The 15,826-nt window shown below is 41.6% G+C and overlaps 1 protein-coding gene across 1 annotated transcript in view; it reads right to left on the bottom strand.

The window, feature by feature from the left end:
- The window catches only part of LOC131572997 (neuronal acetylcholine receptor subunit alpha-7-like), a 57,044-nt gene that overhangs the window by 3,285 nt on the left and 37,933 nt on the right, over positions 1-15,826 (bottom strand). The window contains exon 9 of the mRNA XM_058826488.1: positions 3,226-3,335. Coding sequence (XP_058682471.1) covers positions 3,226-3,335 — 110 coding nt within the window. The remainder of the gene's footprint in view (positions 1-3,225; positions 3,336-15,826) is intronic.

Raw genomic sequence — 15,826 nt, 5'->3', positions numbered from 1 at the left:
CACAAACAAATAGTAACCTATAGTGTTTCAGCCTAAAGAACAGACTCTGCCTTTAATTGAACTTACTTAATTATAATGTGCTCAGACTGCTCATGGACACAAATGGGACAACATGGAACAAAATAAAGATCTTAACTGCTAGCAATGTGTCAACAGTGTCGGTTGCAAAGGGGAGAGACAATTAATTCTCTAGGACTGTGAAATTTCAAAACTAAGTCAGACAAACTTTCTTATTAGAAGATATTAATACGTCTGCCTTAACTCTGAAAGGAGATGTGAAAAAAACACTTTTATATAAGGAATGCTGCATTTTCTTTCACGACAGTTTTTATTCCTTAGGGAAATTACATTTATAACTACAGTCAAACCCATTTCCCATAGAAAAATATATACCCAGAAGACAGTAAGCTTTTAATTAGCTTGGATTTCAAATGCCCTGTTTCCTTGAAAACACAGACACTCAGGCATCAACCTGTTCTTGTCATACCAATTAATTCAAGACACAGCTGCAGCATACAGGTTTTTGGAAAACAGCTGAGTATGATAATATGAAAATATACTCTCACCTGCATTGTCTTGTATGGATTTCTATGAAGAAAGTATATAGGTACAGCTGTCTTTAGAGGTCAACAACCCTTCTGTGAGCCTCTCCTAGCTAAAATGCAGCTGTGTGCTAGCTTCCTTCATAACCATCTGCCTGGCCTAATCCAGAGCAGACAGTCTCCAATTGAAGCTCTCTTGATAACAGACATCTGCACCTGAGTAGAACTGTGCATGTCCAGGTTTGAAGCGTATCAAAAGAGAAACCTGAAACATAACAAACCTGCTTTAGGCACAACAAAGAGCCAGAGTTCTCTTGCCTTTTCCCACAAAACCCCTTCTTCCCTCAGTGCTTGGTCTCTCCATATCTCTTTCCCATGCTACAATCTTGTCTGTCAGAGAAGGTCAGTTGAGCTGTAGTCCACAACTGAAGTTATCCACTCCCAAACAGCTCCTTAGCTGGGCCTTCTTTAGTATTCTTTTCCATCTTAGCTCAGCAGACATTATCAAAAGTCAATCAGTCAGCAACTCTCATTTCTCAACTGAGCTGCCAACAAATGCCCTGACTGAACACCTTGGATTTAAATTCCTCTTTTGGAAAAAGGTTTGTAAGTCAAAGATTAATAGAAAGGAAGGCACAATTCTAAGCAGTGGAATAAGGGAAGTGAACACCTACAGAGAGGTTAAACACTAACAGGCACTTTCCTCCCTCTTCTGTTGCAAAGTGCAAGCAAAGACCCCTTGAGAGATGGCAGGGAAAATAAACTGCTGAACTGTAAATGGTTTATAAAGCAGGTGTGTTTAGGAAATGCATCCATTCAAATCTTCTGGGTCTGCAGAAGCTCCCACACATGCCCAATTGCCCAATGCCTCCTCCTGCAACTGACTCCAGCAGACAAATCCTTTTAAGCAGGAGGTGATAACAATCCCGTAACAATATCTAATTAGTCAGGGTTAGAGTTTGCAATAAACTGGTGCCTGGCTCTGACAGGAAGAGGACATTGTGGGAAGTACATGGTAAGGGAAGGAACTTGTACTGGAAATGAAGAAAAATGTAATAAATGTAATAAAAAGCTTTTCTTCTTTCTTAAGTTATTTCTTCACTTCAGGATTATTTTTTTTATACTGAGCAAAAGTCATTCAAGGTGTCTGTGTAAGAAACACCTGACAGGTGGAGAGGCAAAATTGGAAAAACCCAACAAAACAACAACAAAAAGAATAGACACAGACATGAATTCTAACAACTGAGTCTTGGCCATGTCTTGTAGAGTAAAAGTGCCTGCTTTTTCCCTACACACTTGCCATTCACTCTTTTGCTCTTGAGATCCCTCAGCCCTGTCAGCTTGTCTTGCCTACAGCTTTTACAGTCTATCATCTGCACTTCCCAGTAATGTTTCCATAGTTTTTGCTTCCTGATGGCATGTTTTGTAATGTATGCCAGTTCAGCTGTCAGACCACTTGAACAAGGCTCCTCATGAATGAGAATTTACTGCACATTGTGTTTCCAGACAAGAAGACAAGAGACTGGTTGAGAGCAAAAGCTGACTTGCAGGGCCTATGAGCAGGTCTAACATGAGCCACTGTGTCTGGGCTCCTCAAAAGCAATCAAATGGGCTCTGTTACACTGCTGCAGGCTCTGTCCATGTAGACATCTGAAGCACGATTCCCAGATTTGTGTCCTCAGGTTTTGCCTACAGGCAGGTTCATGCAGAATTCACATTCTCTGCTGCTTTGAAAGTAAGAGGTTTTTAAATCATACAGCACTTTTGGAAATAATTGTAAGTATGCTTAATTGTTATTTGACTTTAAAAAATAAATTGCATTGAAGTGGCAGTTTATTTTAAGACAGGAATTAAAAAGCAGCTCTGAACTTGGGCTGACATTGGTAACCATGTGATACTCAATTATCCAGCATGTCAGGATAATTGTGTAGCATGACAAATGTGGGGAACAAGACATCAGAGGATGTTGTACAACCAGACTCCTACAAACAAGGTGGTAGATAGCTAGGTAGGTAGACTGTGACTGCCTGTATGTATCTGCTCCTGCTTTTGTTCTTTTTCATTCTGTAAACACAAGCACACCTTGCATAATCTAAAATCTATTAGGAAAAGGAGAGAGGGGGAAAAAACATTATTTTCTTTTAACTTGAAAATCTAAAGGAAATATTCCATTTGAAAGCCAGCTGGCATTGGTGTCAGACCTCACTGGGCTGACAAAGTCTGCTGCTGTAGAGAAAAGCAGGCCCACATGCTAATGTGGGCATAGATCAGATGGCAGCAAGACAAACTGCCCAGTAGAGACAAGTGTTTGTTTAGCACATTCTGTCAGTACTGGTGTCTGCTGGATAAGAAATTAAAGGTTTGCACTTGCAAAGTGGGTGCTGAATGAGATTACTTTATCATGACTCAACCACTCCATCATAAGTTTGAAAAGAAAGGCCAAATGGGAGGAATTATTTTTAATGTAGAGTAAGAGAAACTGTTTGTAGTGGGAAAGCACATTTAATATGCTTGTTCTTTCCCTTCAATTGCAAACAAAAGTGTCAACTATGCTGTTTGTAACCATCTCTTCAGATTAATGGAGAACAACTTCTGTCTCTCACCTATAACAAATTTACTGTAGCTTTTAGACAATTTTCTTTCAGTAGGAAGCTCCTAAATGTTTATTACCAAAGCTCCTTACCCATTTGGGCATCTTTCCTGCTTGGGGGTCATGATGATGAAACTGCAGAACCAGCACTGTTACCACCACAGACAGACCAACGATGACCATGATGCTAGCAAAATACTGAGCTGCAAGCAAAAGGAGGACTTGGTTAAGGGGGGAAAAATACAAAAAGCATATAATATTCCTTGGCCATGCCTCAAGATCTACATTTGAGAAGCACTGCACCACATCTGAACACCCTCTTTTCTGGTCTGCTGCACTGGAGCATTAGAGGTGTGTATCTGCTCAGCCCCCTCCTCTCCTTGTGAGGGAAGGCCTAGAACACACGAAAGGTGAAAACTGTTTGGTTTTTGACCCAGAAGGAGTGTTGGGCCTCATGGTAAGAACACCTTTGTGCCTGCAGCCCGGACAGCGAGAAGCTGAGCTGATAACACCCACTGAACATCAACATTCCCAATCCCAGGCCTTCCATGGAACCAGCAGAGATGCTGGAGATACTGTCCTCATGATGCCTCTGGATCCCTTCAAAAACTGTCATCAGTTCCCCACCTTTGCCCCACTATTGCTTCCAGGTTGGTTAGGCATATTTCTCATTACTCCTCTTAGCCCTTGGGACCACTTCTTCTGGTTTCTATGAAAGTACACTACAGCCTTCTTGAATGCTAAATTTAAACCTGCTGTGCAGGAAAGAAACCAAGATCTTGAAAGCCAGAACTGAGGCATGAAGCCATATCTCCTAAGTGGCAGCACAGCCTCCTCATGCCAGGAGAGAGGTTGATGCACTGGAGCGTAAAGCAGAATTACCCACAGGGGTAATGACATTTGAAGGTTTCGGTGGCAAAATACCAGAGAGCATTACTGTTGGCTGACATAATGGTGCAATGTGGGAAAGCACATCACACTGCAGACTCTTGCAACCACCAGCCCTCCCTCCTGCAGCTTGAAGGAAAAGTAGAAAATTCAATCAAAGCTCCAAAGCTTTGTTTTGTTTTGCCTGTTTCTTTATACCATATCCCACTGCTTCAGGAGCAAAAAGCTTATCTACAATAATGAGGTTCTATGGCCTTCCTGAAAACAAGGCTGCAATTGCTTCAAGAGGTATGGCTTTTCATGACAAAATGAATTATGTATCTAGATAAGAACAGTCCCAAGGGTGACATGAATTAAAAAGTCTCTATTGTACTTATTCATAGAGAGGAGAGTCAGCAAGCAGGCAGAAGGAGAGCAAACCAGGTTTCAGGGAAACTGTTACATGCCCCATGTAACAGAGAAACACAGCAGTGTTGACATTGTTGGTTTAAGTACTGCCATCAGTCACTAAATAACTTCCTTGAACTCTATGCATTTTGATGCCACCACACTTCAAAGGCCTGAAATGGTCCATTTAAAATGGTTTTTAGCTAAGAATATTCTCATATCCTTGGAAAATTAGTCACCTGGTTAAACTTGGAAACAACTTGATACTATATGACTCAAGATCCTAGCCAATGGTGAGCAGAGGAATTGACCCAGGGCTTTTTATGCTGTAAACCCCAGAACAGATGTCAGGAAACAGCTGTGTAGACCTGCTAGTAAACAGAAAACATTTCTCCCCAGAGCAAACTGGGAGCCAGAGGGAAGCCAGGGACCCATAAAGAAAGATATTTTATAGTTTTGCCTGGTGGTAGGCAAGGAAGAGGCTGGTGATGAGTCATCTGCATTTTGAGGGGAGGAATGGGGTGCTCCAGTTTAAGGTACATGGAAGTCTTCAGTTGGAAAGTAAGTATGGAGGACATCATGCATGGTACTTGAGTCCTGTGTCTTAGTATGAGGAAGTCAAATGTGTACAAGATATCTGTGAAATCTGGCAGGCAGATCTATGCCTACCAGGTAGGTGTGGGTGCTGTATTCACAGAGAAAGTCATAAAGTCCTGGAAATGCCCAGGACTCACTGGATTTTGCCAGTCCTGAAGAGACAAGAGTGAAAGTGTAGGAAAAAGATATCAATGACTGGCACAGCTGCTGGTCTTTCACATCTGGAAATATGATGGAGACTATTGCCTCCTTTTATGTGACAGGAGAAGGTAGAACTGATAGCCAGTGATCAAAAAGGAATTGATAGATCATGCTAGATCACATGCCCACACCCATGCCCATGCATCTGCTCGACTGAAAACCTGGCTGTCCTTACAATCTAGAACAAGGCAGGGATGGCCAAGACCATGGGTCTAGACTCAGTAACCATTCCCCTGTGAGGGAAGGGAAGGGCTCCAAACTCAGTGGGTATGTCCACAAGGCAAAACATTCCTGGCTCTGAAATTATATCCTTAGCATTTTCTGATCTTTTCTTCCAGGGTTTAATCCTACATCTTCTTTTTCCTGGCAGCAGAAAAACAAAGTCTTAGTGCAGCAGGAGTAAGACAGATGAGGAAAACTCCTGTGCTGTCCTCCATGAACTTCCTTAAAAGCATGGCCTAATCTTCCAGTCTGCTCTTTTCTGTTCCTGACAATCCTTTGCCCTCACACCAGCAAGGTCAAACCCATCACTTGGTGACAGCTACAAGGGCCGCTTTCCCTGTTCATATGTGAGGAGTCGGTATTTTTTTTGTTTCATTTATGTCTCAACATATTATGTTTTTTGTTATGTTTCAACAATGGTTGTCAGAGGCACGTGGGGAGGTGTTGCCACCTGTGCTATATCCACGAGTCAGCCAGGAGAAGATGGAAGAAAGCCTTGTCTCTGAGGAGAGTGCCAGGCCACCAAGTCATGTCTTACATGGGACAAGCCAGTAGGGGACCACTGAAGACACTGCACCCCAGAGACATTCTCCAGTCAGATGGCAAAAGGTCTCCAGCACAGGATGCAGTGGGACATCGGACTGGGTCAGTGGTCTCCTGTCATCAGGCAGGCTTGGACAGGAGCCAGGGGCATAAAAAGTAACTGCATCCCCAAGCTTCAGGGTCTGTTCTGGCCCTTGTCTTTTCACTCTTTTGGGGGCTTTTCGAACTTGATTTTGGACTCCTGCTTTTTGGCTCTCCTGCCCTCACTGGCTCCTGCTCACTCTTTTGTCTGTCTTGCCTCCCTGTGTCCCAGACCAGTGCCCTCCTGCTTGAACTCTGCATCCCTGCCTGAATCTCTCGCATCCAACCCTGCCTGCCTCCAAGCCTAACCACTAGTGTGATACTCGCCACAGCCCTGTCCAGGCTCCTGGAGCTCCTGCCCGAGCCCTCCTCATCTCATGTCTACCACCCATGGCCGCAGCAGCTGTGCCTGGGCAGGCAGTGAGCGCAGCACCGCCCTGGGACATCAACTGCACTCTCCGACCCCCAGTAGTAATGCCCTCTTTTCCCTGTGTCCCCTCTCTCTCTCCCTCTCTCCCATTTTTCTTCCTCTTGCTCTGTCTTCTCTAGCCCTCTTTAGTGGGGTAACCCCTCTTAATTTTGTCTTTTAGTTACCAATAAATGGTTCTCAGGTACAATGTTTGCCTCATTTGGCTTAATTTCCTTCCCGACCATCCACTGTTAAAAGTAGTTCCCCACAGTAGAATGCAACATTACCTCTAGCATCCTCTCTGATTATGACTACGACTTGGACCTGTACAGCAACCCTGTGAGCAGAGAAGCCTTGCTGCTGAAAGGATCAAGCTACAGTGCTCATGGATAATACTTCCTTGGAAACACAGGCTTTAATCTTTGCTCAATCTACCCTAGCCTCACCCTGCCCTGAATTAGCAAGCTCTATTTCTGGGTCTCCACTGAGGTTGCTGAGCACAAAAATAGGATGCTCTCTGGTGAGGTGGGGCATGGGGGAGACAAGTAATGAGCTTTGGTCTCCCAAGCAACAACCTTGACCTAGCCACCAGACCTTTTCTGGCAGTATTTTAGGAACCATCCTAAATCCTACTTATTCATTTAGTGCTTTGAAGATGTTGCTCCCACAAAGTCCTACGCCCATGTGTCTGCTGACAGAGGTAACGGCAAATCTGATTTTACAAAGAAGTTCAGTCCCTTTTACTTAAACTGCAGGAGGAAAACTCCCACTAAACATCTCCCTGAGAAGTTAACTTGTAACTCCTAGTTACTAGATCAGCTTGGAATCTTTAACAATTCCCTTCACTGTGGGAAGTGTCAGGAGCAGCAATCCCAGATCAGGGTGAATGTGAAAGACCAGGAATCTGATTGCTGATAATTCAACTGCTCTGAGGCAGAGCTCAGATGTGACTGGCACATTCTGGAGAGGAAGTAGCTCATTTGCACTCTGCTCTGGGTACCTGCCCCAGGCCAGAAAAATGCACCAGTGTTTGGAGCATGTGTTTGGAACCTCTCAATATCCCTTACTTACACAGCAACATTCTTCAGGGATACTGAAGTCTGTAACAGTCACTTCTAAGTGCTCCTCATACATTTTAAAACCTGTATGATGTTTTCTTCAGCAGAGGTGAGTAAACAAAACTGCTGGTTTGGATGCCTGATTGATCTTCAAGAAGTATGAAATATTTGCTCTTGTATAATTGATTTTCTTCCTTTTCTTTGCCAGAGGCATTATGTAACATACTATCTGGACAGCAGTTTTAACATCTAGGAATTGTCATCTGTCCCAGGACAATCAGAAGATGATCAGGTGCTGTTGTCATAACAAATAGGGATCTAAAAAAAACATAGATAGTCAGAAGGTCTTCTAAAAAGTCAGTGAGAACAGCTATTTGTTCTTTGCAGGCATACTCTGATGTCACCTATATCAAAAGGATAGCAATGATTTGCAATTCATAATTTGAAGAGCATTCAGTACCATTTTTGAATGTTTTGTGTCATCTGATGTTAGAGAAGCACCTTAGGATTATTTCAGAGACGTTTTGGAAGACATACTGCTGAAGTGGAACTGGATTAACTTCAAGGGCTGATTAAGGACAGGGTAAACAGAACAGATAGATAAGATAGATGTTTTACCTTGATTTTGTCACTGAGCAGTGATATATCATATAACATATTATATCATATCATATATATCATATCATGCTAGCAGTTATCATATGACCCAGGTTTGTTAACACAGTGAATCACAAGAAAAACAGAGCATCTGGACTGTGACCAGATACAGTCTTGTTGCAGTGAAATACTAGGGGAAGGAGGAAAGTGTTGTGCTCAGGTATTCACATTGATCAAGTTGGATGCTGAATGCTTCCCACTGGTGTTCCTCTTTCTATTCTATCTTTTCAGAAAACATCAGGTTTTGCATGTGGAATGAATAACTGGGTTAGAGCGACTCTAAGTCCAGTAATTTCAGTCATTCAGGGCTAAATGCTTTGTGTTTTTTGTGAGCTCAGAATGAGATATTCACTGCTCCTCCTTCTGGAAATGGTCCAGGTGAAAGAAGTAAATACTTTGGAGGTTGATGAAAACCTCAGATACTGGTAGAGGTCTTCTTTTCTTCTATGGTAGGGACTAGGCCTGGCGCTGGGCAGATGCTGTGACAGTCTACAAGAGGCAATGGCTTTTCCTTTTTACTGTTGTACAGAGACAGCAAATAAATACAGAAGCAGACAAAGGATTATGGTACTTGTGTTTTGAAACTCTTATTCCATATGCTCTTGAAGAATAGAAGTGGGAGCTTGAAAAGTAAAACCCTTCTATTATTTCATTTGATAGTATTTTTCTATAAAGATAAAGCATCCAAGACTCTTGGCTTTATGAAAAGCATCACTGATCACAGGGAATGAAACTGTAAGGGCTGCCATGAAGGAGAATTTCTGTTTCATGAAAGAGATTGAGTGGGGTCGTGACTCTGACAAGGTACCAGGCAGGACCATGAAAGGATTGGGGATAAAAGCCCTTCAAAAGCTCAAAAAGGGACAAAGTAAAGAGATGGCATCAGCTGAGAACACACTCAAAGATAACAAAAAATGTAATAGGGATTAATCTAATTTTCTCTTTAGTCAGAACAACTAATGCCTTATGTTCATAACATAAAACAATCTGTAACTCCTGAAGGTGACAAAGCACTACATTGCTTCCCTGTCCTGGTAATTTCCAGTCTCATTTGCTGTATGAATAAATGCAAGAAATCACCCCAAGCATCTGCTGCAAAAGTACTAACTACAGTGCAAAGTGTTCATGCTTACTGAAATGGCGTAGGTGTGGAAAGGAACAGCAAGGAGGGGACACAGCTGGAACACATCATCATAATGAAGCCCTAAGCAGCAAGTTGTTGCTTTTAAAAAAGCAGAGGAGGTTGGCAAAATAAGATGCAGTTTTGCTAACTGGAGATAATTTTATTTTTATTGATTTATATTGATACATCCAGCCAAAATGTCAAGCATTATGTTAATCATAGGAAGTGCCAGTTCCTCATATTATGAACCTCATGTTCTTCTTTTAAACACTGTCTACATACCAGCTTCCTGGTGTTCCCCACTTTCTGCTAAAAACTCCTTTCTAAGCAAAAAAATCTCTTGATCCAAAATCAGTGGTGTTATTTCGGAGACAACTGGTGGAAAATAAGGATTTGCAGCACTTTGGAATTATTTTGGCACGGAAAACAATCAAAAATTATTAACCATTTCTCCTGTGCAAGGGGAAGCCTCAAATTGCAAGGTATAAAAAGTGTTTACAGACGAAACAAATAATTTGAATGGCCTGAGACATCTGAACATCTCATTTCAAGATTTGGCTTTTGGGCAGAAGCATGCTTTATCTGCTTTGACAAAGTACTTTGGAAGTGATACTTCCTCAGAGCACGGGCCAGGATGGACAGAGAGCTGCAAAGTCAGAGCCTATTGCAGCTTTGGTCTAATGCTGAAGGAGTCCAGCCATGGGTGCTGCTGGCTGTTTTTCTGTGTGTCTCTATTTTCTCTGCTACCTGGGGCCTGAACTCAAAGCCTGCATAGCTTCAGATCAATCAAGTGCAAGGAGCTGTGTGAGGTTTTCAAAGCAGGCATTTTAGGGTCTGTCTCTGCACAGTGTCACTCTGTCCTCACAGTGGTGGGACTGCAGCACAGGAAAACAGAGGTGGGTGAAGTAAGTTCCGCACAGCCTTAACATTGGCTATGGATTGATCCATCTTTCTGAAAAACTGGCTGATTTTGGTAGGAACTAAATATTAATTTTGGAGATTAATTTTTTTTATGTCTATGAGCCCAAACTAGCAAGTTTTCCTGAGGCATTATTGAAGACGTTCCTACAGCAGTGCATGATAGACTTGATTCTGGTCACTGCTTTATTTGGTACCGCTGGAAGTGGGACCACATGACCACTAACTCTGTAATCTTAAGGAGGCTCCAGCTAAAGGTAAGAGTTTTAGTTAGGAATCTGCATTGACTTTCAGGGCTTTGTTCCTTAGTGACTTCTTAACGCATGACTTCCTTAATTATAAGGTTGCTTTTGGATAGAAAACACAATTTAATGAAACAGATCAAGGATATGAAGACTTTAAAGGAATTCAGGCATATGTCTATTGCCAAGAAAGGAACTCATCCTTTCCTGAGAAATGGCCATATAACCATTACCAAAACCAAATCCTTGTCCACTATTACTTACCTAAAATAATAGAATCATTTAGGTTTGAAAAGACCTCTAATATAATTGGGTTCAACTTTCACCTAACATGGATCCCAATGTCTTTATAAAAAAAAAAGTCCTTACAGTGTAGAGCTAAATACTTCAAATGTAATTTTCAGATTAATTGCCTAGTCCTTTAATTTCAAAAGGCAGAGCCTGAACTTTTTCAAAGGTTCTAATTAAAATAACAGTATTTGTTAATAACAGTATTTGTTTAATATTGATTTAATTGCTGAACCAGGAAATGGTAACGTCTTCCTATGTAATGCACTGGATGTGCGCAATAATAGGGACTGGAAGGTGCATGAAATTCACATTAAATTAGTGTCATTTATAATGCAAAACAAATCTGCATAATCACATAGGTTTTTAGAAAGAGAAAAAACAAGTTGTCTTTTACCTGAGCTGTATCATGCAGGGTTTATGATTTTACCCAGTGATTAGCGCAGTCAGACCAGTAATTTAGTTGCGTAACACTAAAGAGAACACACAGAGAACCGGAGTTCTCTGCATTTCTGTACATACTTTCCTCAAATAATGAACTCCAGTTTCCTACTTACAAAGACTCTTGGTAAAACTAACTTTAAAGAGAAAAATTAAAAGTAAGTAAAATCATGACTGCAGCAAGACGTACTTCCCGCAAAGCATGATTAAGATACAGTAGGAAGGGTAAGTTTAGGACACAGTTGCTACTGCATAGCCATGGTCTGAAAGTCTCTTAGGAGCTACACTCTATTGGTTTTAAATGCCAGTAGGGACTTTAAGTACTTTGCAGAGAAAGAATCCTTGTCCATAAAGTTGACTTGAGCTGGATTCTAGCCAAACTGTTGTGTTTCTAGATGTCACGTGACTTCAACTCTTTTGATTTAAATGATTGAGTTTATTGCTGTGCTATGGGTGATTAACGTTTTAAACAGAAACAGAGGCATCGTTCCCTGGTTCAGCCTTTTCCTTTCACTGGCATCTCTGTGGAAGGGCAGGATTCCACTTTTGAAATATCGTGGTGCCTTTCTTTGCATAGATGTATGCTGAGAAAAACTGGGTTTTGAAAATAAATATTTTCTGCAAAAGGGAGGGTGTGCTAGAGAAGGATGGAAGCTGATATGCTGCTGGGCAAGGAGCAGCTAGCTACTGATGTAAATGCAAACCCCAAGAAAGCTGAGGGAGAGCATGGGGCCAGCCTGTCCATCTGGAACATTTCTTGGCACAGAAAGTGGATTGCTCACTGTGGAAAGGAAAGCTCTACCCATAACCTTGCGGCAGGAGCAGCAGGGTTCTGGTGCTCAAAGTTGCTGAGCAGCCTGCTACTGATTCCTAGGCCAAGTCTTGCTCTTTACAGAAAAATAAATTGACTTGTTTTTAACATATATTAACAGGATGGTTGGTAGGCTACTGAGAAATGGGAATCTCTTGTCTGGGGAAGTTGGATGTGTGGGGTAAGAGAATCTCTGCTTTGGGCAGCTTTATAAAGAGAGAGAATGCAGAGCACATAACAAGGAAGGGGTGACCCACTTTCCAAAGGTACAAAAAAGGAACTGTCTTGTCCCACTTCCATCCTTCTGATTATTTAATCTGAGAGGTGCTTTGTTTGTTATAAGTTGATGTTCCCCTTAACTAAGAGAAACTAAGGTATGATTTCCACATTACTCTGTAAATATGTTCCAGATTGCAAAAGCTAATGGTTTTCTTGGTGTCATATTAGACCAGTTCTCCCTTACTACCTCAATAAGGACACTCCAACAGCAGCTGTGATATTTTCCCATATTATTAGAGTTCAATAGTTAAAGCCAAGGTCAGAAGTAGAAGAAAGTACAGCATGTTAGGCATGAGTAGCTTTGAAACAGCAAAGGCTGTGAGGGTGCAGATCCAGAGAGGTGTGGATGCATGTTTGTTTTTAAAAAATCAGGCCCTAAGAGTATAATGCAGATTTTTAAAGCATGTGGATGCAGATTTTAAAGTCACATTTTCAAAGTATTTCTGCACCTACATGGATGAGGACCAATAACAGTGGCTCTTCAGCAGATCAGCAAGGGACCTTTCTACTTCAAGATCAAATGATCTGCATCTTGCACAAACCACATGCTTTAGAAAATTTGTTTATTCCTGCAACCTGCTGCTAACCATGCTGATTCTTCAGAACCTGAATGAGCTTTCCAAATGTACTCCTTTTCCTCATATCAATTCTGAGGATTTTAACTGAACCAGAGATCACACTGAAAAACTGTGATCATGGCCTGGCATATTCAGTTCAGCAGCTAAAATATCCCTTTTGAGATCCCCTGTAAGACCATTGAGGAAAAGATGCTATGTTCCTTTATTAGAGTAAGGATAAGGTTTTTCAGAACCCAAGATCATGTAAAAGCACACAGCCCAGCTTTGAGCACTTGCTGAACAAGGGCTGTTTGGGTGCACAAAGCAAATGGATAAGCAGTCTCCCTGCAAATTTGGAGTGGAGCAAGGAGTCAGGGACAGGGTTTTAAACTAGAAATACTGTGGAAGGGAGATAACAACCTAAACATAAATGCAGAAGTAGCAGACAAGGGTGGAAAAAAGTGCTATTGGGTAGTCAGAGCAAGACAGACCTCAAGAATGGTGAAACAAGGTGTAGGAGCTCACGTCCACAGTGAGCAAATGTATTAAATCTGGGGAATATGCAGGACCAATTGAAACTGCACATAGTCATGGAAAAATAATGTTCCTAGAAAACTGAGATGTTGGGGGGACATTTCTCACTACCAGAAGCTCTTCAGGAGCAGTTATGTGAAGGAACCACTTGGATGTGAGAGGCCTCTGTCTGGATGGGCAAGAGGTGCTGGACAGCCTGTCGATCAGCTTCAGTGAAGAGGCCAACAGGTGTAATTCTGTGGTAGGAGGGCATGACAGACCATCCAAAGATAGTGGAGACTTCTTAAAACAATTCAGGGAAACCTTTGTGTTACAAACCCTCATTGTCACCAGGAGTTTGATCTACCCTGATGACTGCTGAAAAGGCAGTACATATATAACGTATAATTAGGGGTGGTGCACAGTGTGCTTCACTAACAATGAAGAACTGTTTGGGAACATGATAACCAGTGACAACCTAGGCTGGAATTATGGTGAAGTTGTGACTCTCATGACCATAAATAGAGTGAGGACTAAGAACAACAGAGCATAGACCTTGGACTTCAGGTTAACAGACTTTTCATTTTTGGGGGGAACTAGTAGCTGGAATCCCACCAGGGATAATCTGAAAGATAAAGCAGCACAGGAAAACCACAAGGGCTTCCAAATGCAAGAAATAGGTAAGCATACTAGTAGATGAGTGTGGCTAAACTGTGAACTCATTTTAGGGCTTCAGTGAAGAAGAGAGAGGGTTGTGGGAAGCAGAGATGGGCTAAAAAATGAAAATTTGGAAGCATTGTCTGGTCCTTATTGTTGGTATCAGAAATGTTAAAACTCATTAATTAAAACTGGTGAGGGAATCAAGGGCAGCTGGAAGAGTTTCTATCACTACACAAACACTACACAGTTGAATAAGGCAAACATGGACTTGCTGCTGAAAAGAGGGGATGATTTAGTGACAGTGAACAGTGATAAGGTCAAGGCAGTATGTACTTTGCCTCAGTTTGCACCATCAAGGTCTCTGACATCTCTGTGTTTAAAGATGGTTCAAGGATGAGGAACATGACCAGAAATAGGTAAGGAAGGATTCAAGGATTGATTGTGAGATCTGAACTGCCCAAATCCATGGGATCATCAAGAATCCTAAAGGTATCATTGCAAGACCAAGGAGATGGACAGATGATGCATCCACCTCTAAAAAGCTTAAAAGGATAATCCACAGAACAACAGCTTTGTCATTCTGACTCTGTACCTGGATAAATCAGGCAGGAAGTCCTCAGGGAACACTTCTGGACAACTGAAGAAGAGGGCTGGGACTGGGAACAGCCATCCAACATCTAATAAGAATAAATCATGTCTGACCAACATGATTGTCTTCAATAACAAAATATTTCCAGAGAATGAGAGAGTAGTGGATTCTTTAGGAACTTTAGGATTCTCTGATAAGAAGAAATTGTCTGTTATTGCATCATCAAAGTCTGTAAAAATACATAATTATTCATAGCTTTTCTTGGTACAAATCCTACCTTTTATAATAGAAGACTGTATTAGTAGAAACTGTTCAGGTTAAAGCTAATGGACTGGCCATAGGCAAATGTACCCCCTCACAAATTCTAAATGGGATTTGTTATGTATTATACAGAGCAAAATTATGCCAACAGTGATTCAAGACGTCTTGTGTCTCCTCCTTACACACGTTTCTTTTAGAATTGTGTCTGTCTCCAGTGTGTTCTAGGTATATGTTCAGAAAGAGGTTTTATAGCTTTTTGGAAGCTCCTGTATAACTTGAAGCCAAGAGTCTTGCTAATTTTCATGAAGATGTGTATGTTTTTTTGGAGGTTTTCAGGAATTCTTGCCTGTGGGTGCCACTGTCCTTACTGTGGCATGCTTTTCCTCCTTCCCCAGAGTCAGGCTTAGTTTTAAAGCCTTGAAGAGAAATAATGAAGCTGTATGAGTAAATGCTTTGAGTACAAATTGTGTCTAGAACATGCACGTTAGTCATGATTTGTACTCACAGGTCTTTCAGGTAGTGTTCATTCTTTTTAATTTTTTTAAAATAGGACAACACTTTATTTTCTCTACCCTAGAATAAGGCCCTATGAGACCAAGGTAAAGCGGTGGTTCTGTAAAAACAGAGATTGTAACAATGTCTCTCTGGCCCACAATCCCAAGATGATGATCTGTTCCATAGTTTTCAGTACATATTAAAAATGCTCCGGTGACATACTTGAATTTTGACTGTGCTTCCTGAATTGCTCTTCAGATAGAGAGAAAAGGGAAGGTGGGAAGGATTTGTGTAATAACAGGGAGGCAGGGTGATGCAGAAGAAGAAGGATTAATTTTCTGCAGTGTTGATTCTGTGTCCTCTCAATCCTTGCAGGTACCTGCTTATCTAGTATTTCCAGTGCCTTTTTATGGGTCATGTAGGTCCTTTTCATACATACACATGGTGAAGTCCAGGCTGACATTCCTGACATTG

This window comes from Poecile atricapillus, chromosome Z, assembly GCF_030490865.1.
Source record: "Poecile atricapillus isolate bPoeAtr1 chromosome Z, bPoeAtr1.hap1, whole genome shotgun sequence".
In the NCBI taxonomy this organism is placed as follows: domain Eukaryota; kingdom Metazoa; phylum Chordata; class Aves; order Passeriformes; family Paridae; genus Poecile; species Poecile atricapillus.
This window is presented reverse-complemented; position numbering and strand designations above follow the sequence as displayed.